Raw genomic sequence first — 19931 nt, 5'->3', positions numbered from 1 at the left:
GGAGGAGAAGGAGGAGAAGGACAACAACAACAAGTGCACCTTCTTGATTGTTCCACAGTAAATATTTTTTTAAGAACAATATTGATGAAATGCTGAAGATGTTCATTCAGGAGCTTATTTAAAACGTCTTCTACCAGCATTTAATTTGAGAACTTTACAATATTAAAAATCTGACACAAGACTGGGATAAAGAAACTGAGAGAAGTCACAAGAAAGTTTATGGACTAACTGAAAAAAAAAGGGAAACAAAGTCAAAGCGGATTGTTTCACTTCGCGTTTTTTTCCTACTCAGTTGTTACAGGATGAAGAGTTGAATTTACAAATGGTAAAGGACTCAACCGGTGTCCTTACGTAACGAGAAAAAACTGTGTATGTAAGAACTAGAGAGACTTTACAGAAAAAGTAGAGGACAAGACAAGAGTAGGCTAGTGAGGGCAGGAATAAAGATTGAACGGAGAGGTATAGGATTACTCAGGTAAGATATACAAAGTAACACAAAATAAGCAGAGTTTTCTTTCTAAATGTCTCCGTAATGATGTACTATTAAGTAGCACCTACAAGCAGAAAAATTACACTAAACGTGCAGAAGCCTTTAAGTCCTACCTGAGACACTACCAGAAATGGTGACGCTTTAATTTTTTCAGTATTTGTCAAATGTAATTATTCCTATTACTGTTGAAACTAAAGTACAGAAATCTGAAAAATATGCTAACAAGATATGGTAAGGTGCGTCAGATTTCAACTTGAAATGCCTGACGTTTTATTTAACCTTTACACTTGGCTGAATTGTACAACTACTGCTCTTAGCAAGATCACATTCTATATGAGTTTTTCACATCGGGAAATTCCCTTGATGTTTTTCTCATCCAAAACAGAATTTTTTCTTCTTCAGCTTTAAAACAAATCCTGTAACAGAGACCTTCAAGTTTTTAACAGTGAACAACAAATATTTTAAGAGATAAGGAAAATACACAATGATAACCTAAATCCAGTTTTCATTCTTACACTCATTTTCTTCCCATGCAAAGAAAACTGATTTTTGTGTGTTCCTGTGTCATCTTTTATAATCTTATAATCTACAAGTACCATAACTTCCCTAAACACTTTTTAAAATTTAGAAAAACAGTCAAAACAACACTGTTACCAAAGTAGAAACAGGAGAAGACAGAAATGCTGTCATTAAATTTCTCCCTTGCTATATATTTTAAAGACAAAAAACAGTCCAGCCTGCTATGTAACAAAGCTTCAGTTTTATCTTTCAGAAAAAAGGGCTGAAAGTAACTTTAAGATGCAGAAAGAAGATACAGTTTATTTACAAAGACTTTTAAAAAGATTTAACCGATTTTTTTTTTTTAATTTCCTTGTTTTCTTTTTTTTTTAAAGCTTTCTTTGTAAAATATGCTTTTAAACTAAATGCTGTCACGAAAAGCATGATCCCAGGGACTATGTGCTGGGTTTTTATTTTACCATTACACAGTGGAAGATAGATCTGTAATGAAGTAGTGGAGTTTTTTGGAAAGAGCAGAGAAGAACAAAGGCAAAATTCATTTTGATGAGTTGAATGAAGCCTTGCTAATTAAAATGTCCTCATAAACAAAACAAAACAAAAAAGTGAACGATAGCTTTAAGTATGCAGGCTAGTAGCTACAGTTTTAATCTAGCCAGGTCAAATTATTTGATGACACAAGTGTATTAATTTCACTTAAACGAATCTTAAGTTCCATTATTTTATTTTCTCTCTTTTGTGGAAAAATAATTGTTGATGTATACCAGCTTTACACATAAAAGTTTCATGGGAATAAACTGCATAAGGAAAATCCAAATTATTTTTTGTATATACATCTGTCTTTCCTACTTATTATCACAGAATATTTTCCCTTGTCCAACCAATCATATCTCATTCTATTAACAGCGCAAAAAAGTTTATGTATGTTGTTTACAAGCATTTTTATCTTCTCATAACAGATCTATTACTGAGTGGTATACAAATAAGATCCTAACAAATAAAAGCAGATCTGCCAGCAAGGCATCATCTATCAACAGCAGGTCCCGTATGACATCCATTGCGTAAGTCTAGAGATAGACAACAGAAATAAATCATGGATGGAAATAGCTTTAAAGAGTTACAAAGCAGAAAGCCAAAGGACTTCAGGTACAAATGCTCCAAAAGACAAGTTTCAGCTAAGGAGAAACTGTCACTGTGCAACACTTCCTTTGCAAGTCGAGAGACACCAGAAAATACATTCAACTAACAAAAAGGCTTTGCATTCTTTTTACTTCAGTTTGGGAAATAACAAAGAGAAGGAACATGATTCTTGTGTTGAAATGACTCTTCCTATATTATGCTGAGTTCTGTACACACTGCAGTGTTACACAGAAAATAAGTTGTTTAAGCAGCTTTTTTGCTAAGAGATCCAAAAAACCAATTCCTTTTAGCAATGAACAGCTCTGAGGAAAGCCACTCTGGCTGATAACAAGCATCTCCACAAACCGCAGAGCTAATAAAGTCGGTTTCTCATGAAAGCCTGTCTCACACGAACTCATTGCTGTCCAGTGAGGGCAGTACTCTGACTGAAGCATTTTCCACAGCTAGGACATCCATAACCCCTCCCTCCTGCACCCATTCTTTCATGCCCAAGCATAGATTACTTTGTGCTGAAACTTTGTGTCTGACGACAATAAAATTTTCTCTTCACCTGGTCACCTACTTTTAGTAAAACTGTAAAAGTTTTTTTTGCAACCACTGCCCAGTAGTCAAGTTAGACCACAAGTGGCCAATTGACTCCAAGTTCATAGGGAAGAAAAGGGAGGGAGAGAGACACAAACAGACAGTCTGATATATTTACCTGTTGTGGTGGCATAAGACCACTTGTGCAATGAATAGCGATTGGCAAACTTCTTTAGAAAACAAAAACCATCAATATTAATTGTCAGGTAACTTCCCCATCACCAAGTCACCAAGTCATTTTCTCTGTTACCCACTTGCTCTAGTTCTCTCAATCTTGGCTTCCTTACTAGACAGCATGGTGTACTGAAAAGGAAAAATAGAAAGATTTTCTGCTTTCCCTAGATCACAGTCCAGCAGCTAAGACTCTTCTCATAGTGGAAAGAATTGGATTTAAATTTGCAAAGGCAGAAGAAAAAATCCTTCTCCCTCATAACCTAAGCAACTGGTCTGTGCACAAAGCTATTGTATAAAAGGAGGCACTGCTGTCTCCACACTTGGTCTTGCTCTGCTGTCTGCCACAGACGAATTTTCTGAGGAGACTCAACCTACTACCACAGATAAGGCATGCTCTACAAATGCCTACTTGGTTGAGATCCTCAGCAGACTGAGAAGGAATAATTCATTTTGGTAAATAAACCGGGAATCAACTAACTGCTGCTCAACCTTAGCCTTTAGAAGGTTGCAATACTTCTGTGCATATTCAGAAGCACAATGTCTCACCTAAATTTAGGTTAAAACTGGTTGGTCACCAGTAGACAGTAGCTTACTGAGTCTTTTGACAGCCACCTTTCACAATAGGATGGAATAAAACATAACATACAACAAGGTCCAAAATGTCATAGCTGATCTGCCCTAAATCTATATTTTAATACTATTCAATTCTAGTAACAGTCTTCTAACATAGCTTTTTTGAGTGTAACTTCCTGAGGTTTTTAAAAAAGCAAACAGAAAATACAGAAGTTCTTCATACAGCCTCAGACACCCATGTTAATTATCACCCAAGTTAAAATCCTTCATCTGCTACATAGTTGTGGCAGCTGATGGAGCAGAATGAAAACGGTAGTAGCTTGCCATGCTGTAGGGACCTAGTTCTAAGAAGCAATGCATTTTGTCAGCATGTTCCAGAGGTACTAGATGGTAGCAGAAACCTACTGAGGCCTCTTAGTGGCTACAGCTCTTTTTGGCTGCACTGCCCAGTCCTGCTTTGTCTCAGAGCATCTTGAAGTAAGCACTATAACAAAATATTTCATTAACCCATGAAGCCTATGGTTCAAGCGGGCATATCTGGCTGCTCCACCTAAATGACATGTGAAATTCCTTCACTCCATCTTCACTTTCGGATGACACAAAGCACAATCAGTTACCATTTGGACATCATAAGCCAAAAAGGGCTAAAATATTGTCGTTGCTCAACAGACTTGGTGCAAGTACAGGCTGATCAGGAAAAAGTTGTAATATGCTCAAATACACCCCGCAAAAATAGCCTTCAGAAAGACTGACAGGAATAGGGAAAAAATTCGTCACTGAGCATACCCCAAAACATTTTATGTTTAAAAGGCATTGTAACATGGTGAAATCTGACATATTTTCAAGGAGCTGAAGACATATGTCCAAATTATTATTTTAGGATGAGGAAAAAAGAAGATTTTTCAAACCTCATCTTTGAACAGCAACAAAATATTCTGAATGAAACTCATGAGTCAGTCACTTAGCATTTTAAGGTGAAAGCACTAGAAGTTTGAAACATCTATAATTAACTGAAGACAAGGAAACATGAGACAACCTAAGTAAGCTGAACACTGAGAATATATGGAGAACTTGACCTGAATTTCTTGAACTGGAAAGTAAGTCTCCAATATTGTCCTGCAGAATTCCCCAGGAGAGGGTGGAGTGGGAGGGGAAAAAAAAGGGGAAAAAATTGCCAGCAAAGATAAATAACATAATTTTCTGTCTTTTTCTTCAAAAGGACTTATTGTCAAAGCACATTATTCCATGACACCACCATATGCCAAAAGGAAATACATCCTTAAAATCATCTACATTATTATTTTTATCCACTGCTAAAAAGAGACCGGTCATCATAATTCAGTTTTCCTTATGTAAAATGAAGCTCTGACCAGAAAGAAAAAGAGACAGGGAGAAAGTATTGACTGAAATCACAACTCAGCAATAACCATAACATAGAGCATTTGAAACTGCATAATAATTGTCTAGATTAGTGATACACAAAGTTTATGCCAGTGCTCCTATTATGGCATATTTTATTGTCCTCTCTACACGAGCTGCAATGGCATTCATTAAAACTGGATACAGTACTTTCAAAATAGGTTCCAGCCATTAGCAAGAAAGTTGGGGCAAAGAAAAGGTATAAAGTTCCTCAGAACTTCCAGAAATGAAGGTCAAAGCTATGTGGGAGCCACAGGGATGCACGTGTTTTTCAAGTTACTGCCCTTTCCCCAGAAAGGCAGGTATCTTAATTCAAGTGACAATGACTTATCCATAAAATAAAAACAAAAGGTTTCATACCAGAAAGACATCCTCGAACATTTTTCATTATATAACTTTCATTCACCTTGAATCCAGGAAAAGCCAATCAACTGGCCTTCCAAGTAGAAGAGAGGTTTTTGGCCCCCAAAACCTCAAAAAAACATTGGTAAAACAAAAGATCTATTCACAGCTGTACTTTCCATTTTTAAACTCTTTACTACCAATTTATAAGCAGCATGAAAACAGAATTTTAATCCTAAAGTACCAGACATTATGTAAAAGTGGATCATTATTTAAATTACCATTTTTGTACACTGGTAGTTCACTGTATCTTTTTTCCTAGTCTGATCCTTAGCAAAATCATTCAGCTTTCAGATCAAGACATCAAACCTCATTTACAGATTCACTCAATACTGACTTTGCTAATGAAGACTTTGATTAAAAACATAATATACAAGTGTCACTCCCTAAAAATGAGAAATACACTTTTTAATTAATTTTTGGTAAGTAATATGCTTTAAAACATGTCATAATCCTTAACAGGAATATAGAAATATGCAGAAATTCATAAACAACAATAGAAAATCAAATATTAAGACCATGTGTTATTTAGTTATCCATTGTAACAAAAGCAAAATATTCATACCTGCACCTGGAATAATTGCCAACTTTGTTTCAACTAGGCCCATTTTAGCAGAAGAGGCTAAAAAACAGAAGTAGATGAGGTCTGACTATAATCTACAGGCAAAAAACTTTGCATAATATGTAATAATGACCTACAAGATTGTTAATTTATTACATGTCCTCCATAAAGAACAATAAATCACTTAAAAAGCATTTGTTTATGAAAATCTTTAAAAACATTCAATTGATCTGCCTTTAGTAAAAGATCTAACTACTCTCATCAAGGCAAGTTCTGTACCTCATTAATTTTCATGTAACAAGTAAGCAATTACAGTGAGTAGCAGAGACTTATTTGCGAAATGTAAAATACTAGAAGAAAATAACTGTTACTATTTAACATCTTAAAATGGGGTAGAATTCTGTATCTGATTAGTATGAGTTCTTTAGCTGATAATATTCTCTAAGGGTCAAACAGCTTTATATATCCTGAGTTACTGCCAACTGTTCAGGACCAAGTTTCGATTTACTTTCTAAGAAACGGCTTTACAGTTCTGACAGCTGGATAGGTCAAGGCTCCTCTTTTCAAGTGCTGTTGTCACTTTTCCTTTATAATAGCTTTATTCCTTGTGTAATAATACTCTTACTAAAAATTTTCAGTTTTTCCCTGCAACTTATTTAGATAAAATCAAATCTCCATCTAGAACACTTGAAATACAGAAAAGGAGAATACTTTAATTACTAAATAAAATAAGAAAACAATCACATAACCCTTCTGGCAGTAGTGATAAAATGAAGGCCATGAGAACAAAAAAAAAAAAACATGTAACAAAACCAATTCAGCTATCAGTGGTAAACTGTTTGAAATTAAACAGCAGCATGTACTTAGACAGGTTTCTGCTAAATACCTTTAAAATAATTGGTTATAAACGTCAAATACAAAGAAACTTTTATAAGATTGTTGCCAAAACAAAGATTAGTCAAGCTGTCTGCAACACTCATAATCCCATGTTTTATGGACAGGATTCAGACCTACCTGCCACTCTTATATCACAGGCTAACGCAAGTTCTAGGCCACCACCTAATGCAGTTCCATCTATTGCAGCAATAGTAGGTACAGGAAGATTAGCTGAAAAAGAAAGAACCATTAATACCAGCTACATAAAGGATATGAATGAAACACCATTTTGTTACATTTTGTTCAAAGTCCAGTCATGCTATGGGAAAAAAAATTCATAAAACAAAGTGGGACTGAAAATTGATTGTTCAGCAACACTTTGGCAAAAAAAAAAAAACAAAACCCTCCCGCTAACCACTCTGTGACTGAATAGGTTTGTAAGATTTCTTCTCTAGCTTCTGCTCACTTTTGAAAAAAAATCTGAATAGCAAAATCCAAAAACATACATAGCAGAGCTAGGCAAACAATAAAACAGGAATACTTTAAAAAGGCACATACACAAACAGTCCCAGTTGAAATACAGATGTCTTATCATAATCGTCCGTGACGTCAGCATGGCTGGAAGCTCTCTGTGTCTTAATATTCCCAGACGTGGTGTGGCCACCACTATCACCCCTTTTCTCCCGTAAAGCAGCACCTCACAGCTTAATGGAATGTGGGAAAATTTTCAGTCTGATAAACAGATGCATATGCTGCCACTACACAGGACAGATATCAGGACTCCAGAGGCTTATGTGACCATGGCATGGTTTGCATTTAAGTTATCATCAGTGTTCTGACACAGGGAAGTCATCTGAACATTCAGCTTAAAGTACTGCTCTTCACCTCCAATTAGTTTAAGTTCTCTTCTTCCCTCTGCACCACGAGCTCGAAGAATTTTGATGAAAAAATGTATTTTTACTTGAGAAATAAACTTATCTATTACAGTTTTAATTACATTTAACATAATATATACCACAAGCTAGTGGTATAGTTTTAAACTATACTCAATATTTCGGTAATACATTTTACTACTAAAGTTTCAAAGATAGTCAAAAACAATTCATTAACTGAACACCTCGGTGTTCAGCTTGTTGAGATGTTAAACCAACTCTTGACAGCAATTGTTTTTTCTGCATATGTTACAAAAATATTTTCTTTGTTTCCATGTTTTGGCTACTTGAATTCAATGACCAGTTCATTCAGTCTTAGCTGGGAACTGAAAAAGAAAAAAACCTGCTGCCAAAATATAAATGAAAATGAGGTGTGAGCAAACGTCCTCTCTTTTAAAATCTAGAAGGGTAATGTGATCAAAAATTATTAATTTAATGTATTAATTACAAATAATATTTTCTTTCCTTAGTGAACTACTTAGTTCTAAATTTGGAAGTTGTGCTACCTTGCTTACCTTTTCCTTTCTGACAGATACACTCAGATAATTTCATTAAAAAAAAAAAATCAGTGGAATGTTAATCTATATCAGCATGAAGAAACCTGCATAAATCAGGTAGTCTCTCACTAGGTAACAAAACAAAATATCAAATTACATGAAAGGCTAGTTTTAGCTGCAAGTTGGCATCCTTTTATGATTAACACCTAATGAAAATCCAATTGTCTTTAAGAAAAGAACAAAAATTTAACAATGTTTTTCAAAACATTGCTAAATGCTTTAAATCAAAACATTGCTAAATGCTTTAAATCAAAGTCCGTTGATTGCTGGTTTAGATCATGAGTAAAAATTATTATCTGAAACAATTCCAAAGTCAAAAGAGACTACTGATTACTGTCTGCAACATCAAGCACTTAAACTTGCAGTCACTTAGAAGAGCCCAAGGTATCCATTACATTTGCCATTTACAGAAGGCACAGGAGACAGAGGAATAGGAGTAAAATCTGGTCTTTCTCTATTTACTTTTTCTTAGTTATATGGGAAGGCAAGAAGAGAAGGCAACTCTCATTTCCAGCACGGGCAAGTTGCTGACCAAAACTCATAACCCTATCACCACGATCAATTTGCCAGCCTTGCAATCAAGTTCAAGGCTGATACAGCTGGCATTTCTCTTAAAGGCATCTGCCTTTGCTATAGGTAAATGACAAATAATTTGCCTGAACACAAAGGCAGGATTATTATTGACTGTAGTTTCCTGCAGCTACTGCCTGCATGTATGTTTCATTTCTCAGAGAATAGCAAACAGTATCTGGAGAACTATTTACACAACTTCAGCAGTTCTCCAAGGCAGACTTTCTCTATGACAAGTAACTTCCAGATTTAGCTATGGTACAATACAAGTAGAGTATTACACACAGAAATGAAATTTATAGAAAGAGTATTATAAACCAGCTTGGTTTCAAGAATTACAGCCAGCACTCCTATCAAGAAATACTAAAATTCATAATTCAAAGGGAGAAAAAGCAGTTTGATACCATATGTTAGAATCATCACTTCCCAAGGATGTTAAAGGATCACCTGATGTGGAAGTTGACATTGAATGTAAAGCAAAATATAAATTCTTTACAATAGCTCTGTGCATACCTATCAAAAGAATTGAAGAAATGAATCCTTTTACTACATTCTTGCGATGCATCAGTAAAAGCAATACAAAAATAAATTAGCAAATGCTCTGGATTGTAAACTGAGTTTCTAAGTCACTAGAACTTATTACTAAGGGTAAAGCTTCTTGGAATATTCATATTTGTAGCAAAAAAGGCACTCATTCATGTTTATCTGCATAATTTTAACACACAACTGCCAAAACTGTTCAGTTCATTACAAAAACAGTGACAATGTTTGACAAATCATGCCCTGTAGACTTATCTGAGTTGTATGCACTCCAATTTTAAGAACAACAAATTACGTAAATAGACAGGTCAACCTCCACAATGATTCTACATGGCAAGGCTCACTTGCCATGAGTGACAGAAAAAAACCTATTACAAGCTTTGCCAAGAAGCCCTGTGGTTTTATTCTCCAACAATCCACGTTTTTGTCATGCTATAAATAACAGATACAAATTTCAGGCAATTGTTGTACTGCTTATCATCAGTGCCAGATTTTAGATCAGATACGGGTTTATCAATGTGCAATCATGAGCTGCACAGTGAAGTCCACAAAAGGAATTAGAAATATTATATAAAAGAAGCAAAATAATTAAACTAAACTAGAGTGTACAACACACGGACAAGAATAGACCATGTATACACACAGATGAATGTTGTTAGAAGTCGTTTAAAAAAGACTAATAAGCAGCAACAAACCGGAGCCAAGGAATTGCACTGAACTGTAGTACATTAAAGTGTGGAATATGACGCACACTAAACAATAAGCCAGTTCATAACAATGAATTTGTAAAGGATTACTTCACACACCGACAGTATTAGTGCTACATATTCTGTAGACACAATTCCATTCTGCATATAAAACAAGCGTCCCAGGCAAAAGCTGATACTAATATCCTAATATAACATCAATGCTTAATGATATTACAGAAAAGGAAGGTTCTAATTACTGCAAAGAAAAAGAAGGGCCCATTTCAGTATATGTTAGCTGTAAGTCAGAAACAGAGACAGATATAAGACAAAAACACATTTCTACAGTTGAGATCACAGAACCAGAAACAGAGTTTGGACTAGTTGAAGAGTAGACAAACATGAACAAGCAGATCAAAATAATTCTTGTATATTAAATTATTTAAGGAATAATCTGTTAGGACAGAAGGCAATACAACCTCTATAAAAGGATGTTTATTGGCCACTCAAGCCATGATACAAGTGGAGCAACTAACAGGTAAACTGAAGAACTAAGAAATTAATGGCATGCAAAAAACTTGAATAAGAGAAACTAAACATAACAACATGATACAGCTAATTAAGTCAAATAAACTCATAAAAAGCTCAATAAAAGTTAGAAAATATATATAAAGCAATATAAAGAAATGAGCCTGTTTCCTACTCTGTAGTAACTGTGGATCTTCAGCTCAACTTCAGGAATGCATTCCTGGTAAATATATATGTTACATGTAGTTTCAGATTAGGCTGACCAGCAGCATCTTGTAGTCTTGAGATGCCTCCTGCTTTCCTGGGACTCTCTATTACTGAAAGACATAAAGAATGAGAAATCTAAACTCTCCCATAATTTTGTCACCAGTATAGAACATCATAGGAAGAGGACTTTGCATTTAATCAAATAAAAACACATGTGTGGGAAGCAATCTCAAAGAATCACACTGTTTTGAAGCAGGTAATTGTGATTTCATCTTTAAGTGACTTTCCACATCATGTCCACTGCTGGTGACTAATAAGGGATTTCCTCGCTGCTTTGAGATGACTATATGATGAGTGAAAGACCAGCATATGAATACAGGCACCAGGTCTGGAGGATTCCAACAAGAAATCGTTTCTCACATGTGTGTCACAATACCACACAGCTGATTCATACACTGTGGACACTGACATTGCTTAAACAGAAAGTAGAAGTTGCCTGGATTCTATTGACCTGAATCGTGTGTGACTATTTAGTCCTCCGGTTACTTAATTCTAAAAAGTTCTTACAAAATTACAGATACATAAGACAATATCTGAAAAACCGAATTGCATTTGATACTTTCTCAGTAACTACCAATTAGCCTTTTCCTACTCCTACACAACCTCACATTCTCACTACTGAAAGACAACAAAATAGTCCAAACAACTAGGAAAAATATATTTGCCACAGATATTGAGAAAAAGGAAGAAAAAAGTATGAAAAATGAATAAATAAATACAGTAAAAACAAAATGGCAACAATTTATACATGAAAGTAGTCTTGCCTTTATGAAACATTCCATACAGTTGATTTTATATAACAGGCGATAAACACATTCTTTAGACAGTGTCCAAGGGCTCAGAGGAAGAATTGTCACTATTACTAGTCCCTTACTGAGAGTTTCTGAACTCAGGAACTTGGCAGAGAAAGAATAACATGGTTATCTAGAATTTCAGACTTTGTGATTTCTATTCCTGGTCAACCTACACCTGCTTTTCTAGACTGATTAACTTAAGATACGTGACATCCAGAAAAAACAGTTACTGATTTAGAGTGTATCAAATTGAAAGAGACTGACCTCCTAAGAGTTGCTTCCTTGCTCAGTAAGTAAATTTATAGCTGTACTATTTTCATTAGCCACTGTACTACCTATTCATACAAAAAAAAAAACCAAAACACATTCTCAAGTTAAGCACAAAATTTTGAGATCTAGGCTGTTCACGTGCCAACGAGCTTTCTATGAGAACCATACATTTGCAGCTTGACAGCAGTTTCAAATAATCAACCTGAAGAACACCTGTAATATTCGTTCCCATAGCTAGGACAGAGGAAGTCCAGCAGACTTCAGTTTCTCTTAAAGTAAAAGGTCTGCACTGTTACTGCCGCAACAGCTCAAGTTCATGATTCCCATGAATCAGAAAACTCCACTGAAGCCCATTCAATTCCTAATAATGCAGAAATTACATACAGTCCCCTAGATACAATTAACTTCTATTTATGAAGTACGGACGGGACTCACCTTTCTCAAAAGAGGACGAGGGTTTCTGCGCATCAGCTAACAGGGATCATTGACAGGGCTTTAAACTGATTTGAAAGAGGAGGGGGATAATACTAGGCTTGATCAAGACAAGCTGAGAGCATCTTAAGAGCAGCGGAAAGGAATTTCAGCCGCTCCAGCCAGAAAGTGAGACTCATCAAGGGCCCAGTTTAAATGCCTCTGTGCAAACACACATAGCATGGGGAATAAACAAGAGGAGTTAGAGATGCCTGCATGCCTGCAGGGTTATGACCTTATTGGCATCACGGAGACATTGTGGGATGAATCCTATGACTGCAGTGTTAGAATGGAAGGATATAGGTTCTTTAGGAAGGACAGGCAAGGGAGACGACGAGGAGGTGTCGCCCTTTATGCCAATGAACAGCTGGAGTGCACGGAGCTCTGCCTAGGGATGGATGAGGAGCTGATCCAGAGCTAATGAGTCAGGATTAAAGGAAGGACAGCGACAGATGACATTATAGTGGGGGTCTGCTACAGGCCACCTGATCAGGAAGACCGAGTGGATGAGGCCCTCTACAGACAGATAGGAGCTGCCTCACGTTCACAAGCCCTGGTCCTCATGGGGAACTTCAACCACCCTGATATCTGTTGGAGGGACAACACCATAGGGCATAGGCAATCCAGAAGGTTCCTGGAATGCATGGATGATAACTTCTTTCTCCAAGTGACAGAGAACTAACAAGGAGAGGTGTTTTGCTGGACCTTATTCTCACCAGCAACGAGGAGCTGGTGGGGAATGTGAAGCTCAATGGCAGCCTTGGCTGTAGTGACCATGAAATGGTAGACTCTCAGATCCTTAGGGGGGTGAAGAGGGAACATAGCAAGCTCACTACCCTGGATTTCAGGAGAGCAGACGTTGGCCTCTTCAGGGGTCTGCTTGGTAGAGTACCATGGGAGAAAGCCCTGGAGGGAAAAGAGGCCCAAGAAAGCTGGTTAATAGTCAAAGGTCACCTCCTCCAAGCTCAGGAGCAGTGCATCCCAACAAAAAGGAAGTCAGGCAAAACCACCATGAGGTCTGCATGGATGAACAAGGAGCTCCTGGACAACCTCAAGTAGAAAAGGGAAGCCTAGACAGGGTGGAAGCAAGGACAGGTAGCCTGGGAGGAATACAGAGAAATTGTCTGAGCAGCCAGAGATCAGGTTAGGAAAGCTGAAGTCCTGATAGAGTTAAATCCGGTCAGGGACATCAAGGGCAAGAAGAAAAGCTTCTATAGGTATGGGAGTGTCAAAAGGAGTACTAGATAAGGAACGGGCTGGAGAGTCACACTCAAAGAGTTGCAGTCAATGGTTCAATGTCCAAGTGAAGACCAGTGACGAGTGGCATTTCTCAGGGGTCAGTTATTGGGTCCGGTGCTGTTTAACATCTTTGTCGGCGACATGGACAGTGGGATCGAGTGCACACTTAGCAAGTTCGCAGATGACACCAAGCTGTGTGGTGCGGTCAACACTTTGGAGAGAAGGGATGCTGTCCAGAGGGACCTGGACAGGCTGGAGAGGTGGGCCTGTGTAAGCCTCATGAAGTTCAACAAGGCCAAGTGCAAGGTCCTGCACGTGGGTCAGGGCAATCCCAAGCACAAGTACAGGCTGGGTGGAGAATGGATTGAGAGCAGCCCAAAGGAGAAGGACTTGTGGGTGCTGGTTGATGAGAAGCTCAACATGAGCCAGTGATGTGCGCTTGCAGCCCAGAAGGCCAACGGCATCCTGGGCTGCATCCAAAGAAGCGTGGCCAGCAGGTTGTGGAATGTGATTCTTCCCCTCTAGTCTGCTCTCTTGAGACCCACCTGGAATATTGTGTTCAGCTCTGGAGTCCCCAACACAAGAAGGACATGGAACTGTTAGAGCAGACCCAAAGGAAGGCCACAGAGATGATAAGAGGGCTGAAGCCCCTCTCCTGTGAAGATAGGTTGAGAGAGCAGGGTTGTTCAGCCTGGAGAAGAGAAGGCTCCAGGGAGACCTTCTAGCAGTCTTCCAGTACTTAAAGGGGGCTTACAAGAAAGCTGGAGAGGGACTTTTCACAAGGGCATGTAGTGACAGGACAAGGGGTAATGGATTAAAACAGAAAGAGAGTAGATTTCAATTAGATAGAAGTAAGCAATTCTTCACTCTGAGGGTGGTGAGGCACTGGAACAGGTTGCCCAGAGAAGTTGTGGATGCCCTGTCCCTGGAAGTGTTCAAGGCTAGGCTGGATGAGGCTTTGAGCAACCTTATCTACAGGAAGGTGTCCCTGCCCATGGCAGGGGGGTTGAAACTAGCTGATCTCTAAGGTCCCTTCCAATTCAAACCATTCTATGATTCTACTCTTTTACAGATTAAGACAGGTATTTTCAATTCAACTAACCACAGCAGTCAGAATTTTGTCTTTAGTAAAATTCAAATGATGTCCCACTTTAAAGCACGCCTTTTCAAGCATTTTATGTGAAACACTAAAATGAAAGATATTCTCCTTAACTCTCCTCACTATTCCTCTGTTGTTCTCCCATACCTGGACAACGTTGAAAAAAGAGTCCATATCGTTCATCTCTCTTCTTACTTCAGTGACCTCTGGGAATCAATCTTTGAAAAGAATAGTCACTCAGATGTGAATCAGAAGCTAGTTACTACCTCTAGTATCTACTGAACCAGACTCATAAGCCTGACTTGACTTTCATTATCAACAGACTTTCAATCGTCAAAGAACAACTGTTTCCCAGTACTGACTGAAAGGAAAGTAGTAAGAGTACTCTACTTCCCTCTAAAACTGTGAGTCTCCAACTAAGATAGAAGTAGCAAGAAAATTCAAACTTACGTGACAGTACAACTGAGTTCCCACAGAATGGAGAAACAGATTGTCCAAGCTATTTATTCCACATGTGCATTTCTGATTATTTGACAAATAAGGTTGATTGGTGTACAGCTTACTAGTACAAGCAGCTTCAGAAGGCACTTTTAGCAGCTCATTTTTCCTTTTGAATAATGGATTTCATAAAACACAAAACAAGGAGGATGAGTTGTCTAAAAATATCCTGCATAGTACGAGTATTACATGGATTACTGGAGGAAAGTATGCTATAAATTGAGACATATATAAAAAGTTCCACAATTACCTAAATTAAGCAGATTAAGAAAGTGTGGCAAATATCAGCCTACATATGCCTGCAGCTCATGAGAAACCTTTAAATCACGGAATAGTTCATGTTCGAAGAGACTTCTGGAGGTCACCTTGTCCAAGACCTCTGCTCAAGTAGCATCACCAGATGCTTAAGCTCATGTCTGGATGGCTTTTGAAGATCTCCAAGGAGGAAGACTCCCCAACCTCCTCGGGTACCTGTGCCAGTGCTCGGTCACCCTCACAGTAAACAAGTGTTTCCTGATGTTCAGGATGAACCTCTCATGTTGTGCCTATTGCTTCTAGTCCTGTCATTGGGCACCACTAGAGATAGCCTAGCTTGATCGTCTTAACAACCCTCCCTTTAGGTATTTGTATATATTGATGAGACCATCTCCACCACCTTCTCATCTTCAGGCTGAACAGTCCTAGCTTGCTCGACCTTTCCTCACAGGAGAGATGCTCCAGTCCATTCATCATCTTCATGGCCCTTTGCTGGATTCTTTCCATTAGCTCCATCTCTCTCTTGTACTTGGGTGTCCAAAACTGGGCACAGTAATACACCAGTGGCCTCATCAGTGCTGAGTAGAGGGGAAGGATAACCTCCCTCTACCTACTGGCAATACTCCTCTTAACGCAGACCAGGATACCATTAGCCGCCTTTGCCTCAAAGGCACAGTGCTGCCTCATGTTCAACTTGGTGTCCACCAGGACCCACAGGACCTTTTCTGCAAAGCTGCTTTCCAGATCATTATCCCCGAGCATGTACTGATGCATGGCATTGTTCCTCTTCTGGTGCAGGACTTTCCCTTTCTGAACTTAATGAGGCTCCTGTCAGCCCATTTCTCCAGCTTGCTGAGGTCTCTCTGAAAGATGGCACAACCCTCTGGTGCATCAGCCACTCCTGCTTCTGTATCATCAGCAAACTTGCTCAGGGTATACTCTGCCCCATCATCCAGATCACTGATGATCCTGAACAGTACTGAACCCAGTATTGGCCCTAGAGTACACACTGCTGGCTGGGAGCCTCGAAGTAGACTTCATGCTGCTGATGACCAGCCTCTGGACCCGTTTGTTCAGCCAATTTTCAATCCACTTAACTGTCTGCTCATCCAGTGCGTACCCATCAGCTATTATATCAGAATCTTACACGAGACAGTGTCAAAAGCCTTACTGAAGTCAAGGCAGACAATATCCCCTGCTCTTCCCTCATCTACCAAACTAGCCATTTCATCATCACCTGTCATAAGACAGGTTAAGTATGATTTCCCTTTTGTGAATCCATGCTAACTATACCTGATGACTTTCTTGTCCTTCATGTGCCCAGAAGTAGTTTCCAGGATTAGTTGTTCCAGCACTTTCCCAAGGACAAATTTTAATTTACAGTAAGAAAGCTCCCTATCTGTTTCTTAGTACATTTACTTTAAAGTATTAACAATAATGGAGCCTTCAAATTAATGAAAAGAATGGTCACATGCCACAAAATGTCTAAACAGAGCTAAACACATATTTGTAGATTCCATAATTGATGGGTCAGCCATTAGGAAAGCATGGAAGAAGAAACAGAAGTCACATCATAGAGTGAAAATGTCAAATAAAGAATTATAAATTTGGGATTTATTATTACAGAACAATGTACTTATTTATATCTTATTTATCTTCAGGGAGTATTTCAACTAATAATAGCTTAAAACCACTTAATACTGCAAGTCTATGGGCTGATTCCTACTGTTGAAAGAAAGATTTGAGATCTGTTACTTTACAGAGTTTCTTTACTACCCTAAAATCTGCAAGTTTTCTGGTTACAAGTTAGGAAAGACTTTAAAAAGGCCACAGATGTAAACTGGAATTCTGAATCAGCATTAGTGATTATTTAAAACTACATGCTAGCTTGCTACAATAACTGCAAATAGATTTTAATTTGGTTTTAAAATAATTAAGTTTATATCTAAATATTCATAACTTGTAACTCAGAACAGACTTCTCTTCCACCTGTTCATTATGCAGACTTTTGATCTCTTGGTAATGTTGCTCTTGAGTGTAAAATTAAGACTTTTCCCTTCAAAAAATAAAAGAGCATAAACTATGCACCTTGAGTGGCAAGTAGAGGCAATTCCTGGGCAATTATGATAACTGAAATATTCCTCATATAGGAACACTTTAATCACAAATTACACTTTCTCGTGAGTTAATTTATGTCACAAGAAATCAGAAAAGTAATTGCAACACAATACTATATCTTGATTTCATCTTTTGGGCTCTTTTCCTGAAGAACCCTGAATAAGAACATTAAGATGGCATATGACCTTTGCACTTAGAGAGCAACGTCAGTGGTGTTTCAGGCATTTACCTTGCCTTCTAAAACCTAGTATCAAGTCAGTGACTACAACAGTGTGCTTGGAAGCACCACCATCAAAAAAAAAAGCCCTTTTTAGGGGAGAAAAACACTTAACAGAAACCAAATACTTCAACAAGCGCTTTCATCCATTCTGTAACACTATGAAAACCTATCAATGTACGTAACAACACACGAAAGTGGCTGAAAGGGACTGTCAATCCTCCTATATGAACTTAAAGGCAAAGAAGATCGGTCAAACCATTTTTGACAAGGCAAGTAATTAAATGCTACCAAGCTCTACCCATCATAATTGCAAAAGAATGAAAAAGTGGTTACTCAAAGTAACATATATTTACATACGTTTTTAAAATATCTCCATCTGCAAATCATGACCATACTTTTAAGTCTGAATGGCCTACATGCACATCTGGATACACACAATTCTCTTCCATACATTTGCTAGTTACAACTGCGAAAGGCTTTCAGCTACCCTCTGATTCCTGTGCTTTGGATAAGAAGCTTAATAGACTGCTACTGTTGATAGATTTATTTGAACATTATTACCTTTGCTTTAATACCTTCAAAGTTCAGACAGACAATTGGTAGCAAGAACGAGCAGCATAAAAAAAATAGTTTTAGTACTCGTAAAAGAAATTTTGCTTTAAAAATTTAAAAATTTTTGCTTTTAAAATTTTAAATTTTTAATTAAAATGGTTCCTGCACATTGCTTACAGCTTACTATTAAGCAAAAGATATCGTAAAGTTTATCTTCCCTTTATTATGACAGTAGCTAAAGGGTCTTCTTATGGCATCTCTCTCAATTCCATTAATTTCCTGGTTACCTCTAGTGATCACTCACTCTTAAAAATTACCTAGAAAAAATATTTTTGAATTGACAAAAAAATCCTTAATATATGAATATTCTGTTCTTAGTTTTAAAATTTTCTATTTGGTACTTTATTATTGATAGGTAACAGGAACAAAAGCTGGGAAACTAATGGGAATGAAAGAGGAGCTTTACTCAAACCTCTTTATGTACTATATAAAATAGTTTGGATACGTCATTCATCTTCAGTGATACACTTCAGTTTGACAAACAGAGTGCTCAGTTTCTTCATATTTACTAATGTCTCTCCTTGTAGTCTTATTCTGCCCTCAGTAAAACAATAATGAAGTAAACCCTAAATGACAGAATCTACTTCCTATGCAAACGAAGAAAAGCTTTGGATAGAAAAAAAGATAAAATTATTTCTTGTATTTCTTACCCTTTTCAAGTACATTTCAGAACTTATTATTCACACAAATAGCACAGCATATATTCAAGCACTGAATTTTCAAAACAAAAGGATAATGCCAAAGATAAATTATTTCAGTTACATTTTTATATTCTACTTCTATGTAAGCTTTTTCTTTCTCAGTGCACAAAATAAAATTCAAACAACAGCTCAACTATAGTCTCTCATAGTTAAGTGAATCCAATGGGACAAGTTTTAATTTTTTCTTGTCTGCTTGTTTGACTTACAGTATGAAGATGACACATACTACAGTATCACTAGTATTTGTTTGACACAATACAAAGAAAACCTCAAGGACTGCAACCATTTTTGCTAAACACTTCTAGAATTTTTCTCCTGTATCTATTTTCAGCAGTATTCTATATACCTACATTCCACAGTCTAGTGCTAAAACATCTTTATTCCTAAATCAGCTTAATATATTAAGTAATGGTTTCATTCAGCTCATTCACGGAACACTACAGAGGAAACACTCCCTAATGTTTTACAGTAAACATGATTTTTTTTTTTTTTTATAAACTAGCTCGCTAATATCATCAAAGCAGCGCATACCTAGGCAAAAGCCGTGTTCAAGACAAGACTTGAGCAAGTCAAAGCCTAACACTGGGCTCAAGCAATGAGCTTAGCATTTCTTCAACAGAAGAGCAGCATAATACTTCCGGTACCATGCCAGGAGCCGCTGCCCTTTGAATACCAATTGGTTCTGGGAACAGAGCCAGAGACTGAGACAGGCAAAGCAAAGGAGCTAAGAAACTACTCCTTCTCTTTCAGGGATTGAAACATGGAATTTCAAACCTGAATAGGGCAAGGAAAGGGTAGAGTTTCCCAATGCATCAAACATACACAATGTGGCTCCTAAGA

The 19931-nt window shown here is 37.5% G+C and overlaps 1 protein-coding gene across 4 annotated transcripts in view; it reads right to left on the bottom strand.

Annotated features, from left to right (window-relative positions):
* The window catches only part of AUH (AU RNA binding methylglutaconyl-CoA hydratase), a 157076-nt gene that overhangs the window by 91310 nt on the left and 45835 nt on the right, over window positions 1-19931 (bottom strand). For 3 of the 4 annotated variants that reach the window (XM_086629515.1, XM_086629516.1, XM_086629514.1), the window contains 2 exons: window positions 6873-6965; window positions 5862-5918 (listed from right to left, as the gene is read on the bottom strand). In XM_086629515.1, coding sequence (XP_086485641.1) covers window positions 5862-5918; window positions 6873-6965 — 150 coding nt within the window. Of the gene's footprint in view, window positions 1-5861; window positions 5919-6872; window positions 6966-10810; window positions 10865-19931 lie in introns of all 4 variants that reach the window. The other variant, XM_086629513.1, reaches the window with a different exon arrangement.

This window comes from Tauraco erythrolophus, chromosome Z (genome assembly GCF_009769465.1).
Source record: "Tauraco erythrolophus isolate bTauEry1 chromosome Z, bTauEry1.pri, whole genome shotgun sequence".
Lineage (NCBI taxonomy): Eukaryota > Metazoa > Chordata > Aves > Musophagiformes > Musophagidae > Tauraco > Tauraco erythrolophus.
Note: the sequence above shows the minus strand (reverse complement) of the source record. Positions and strands in the feature narration are given on the sequence as shown.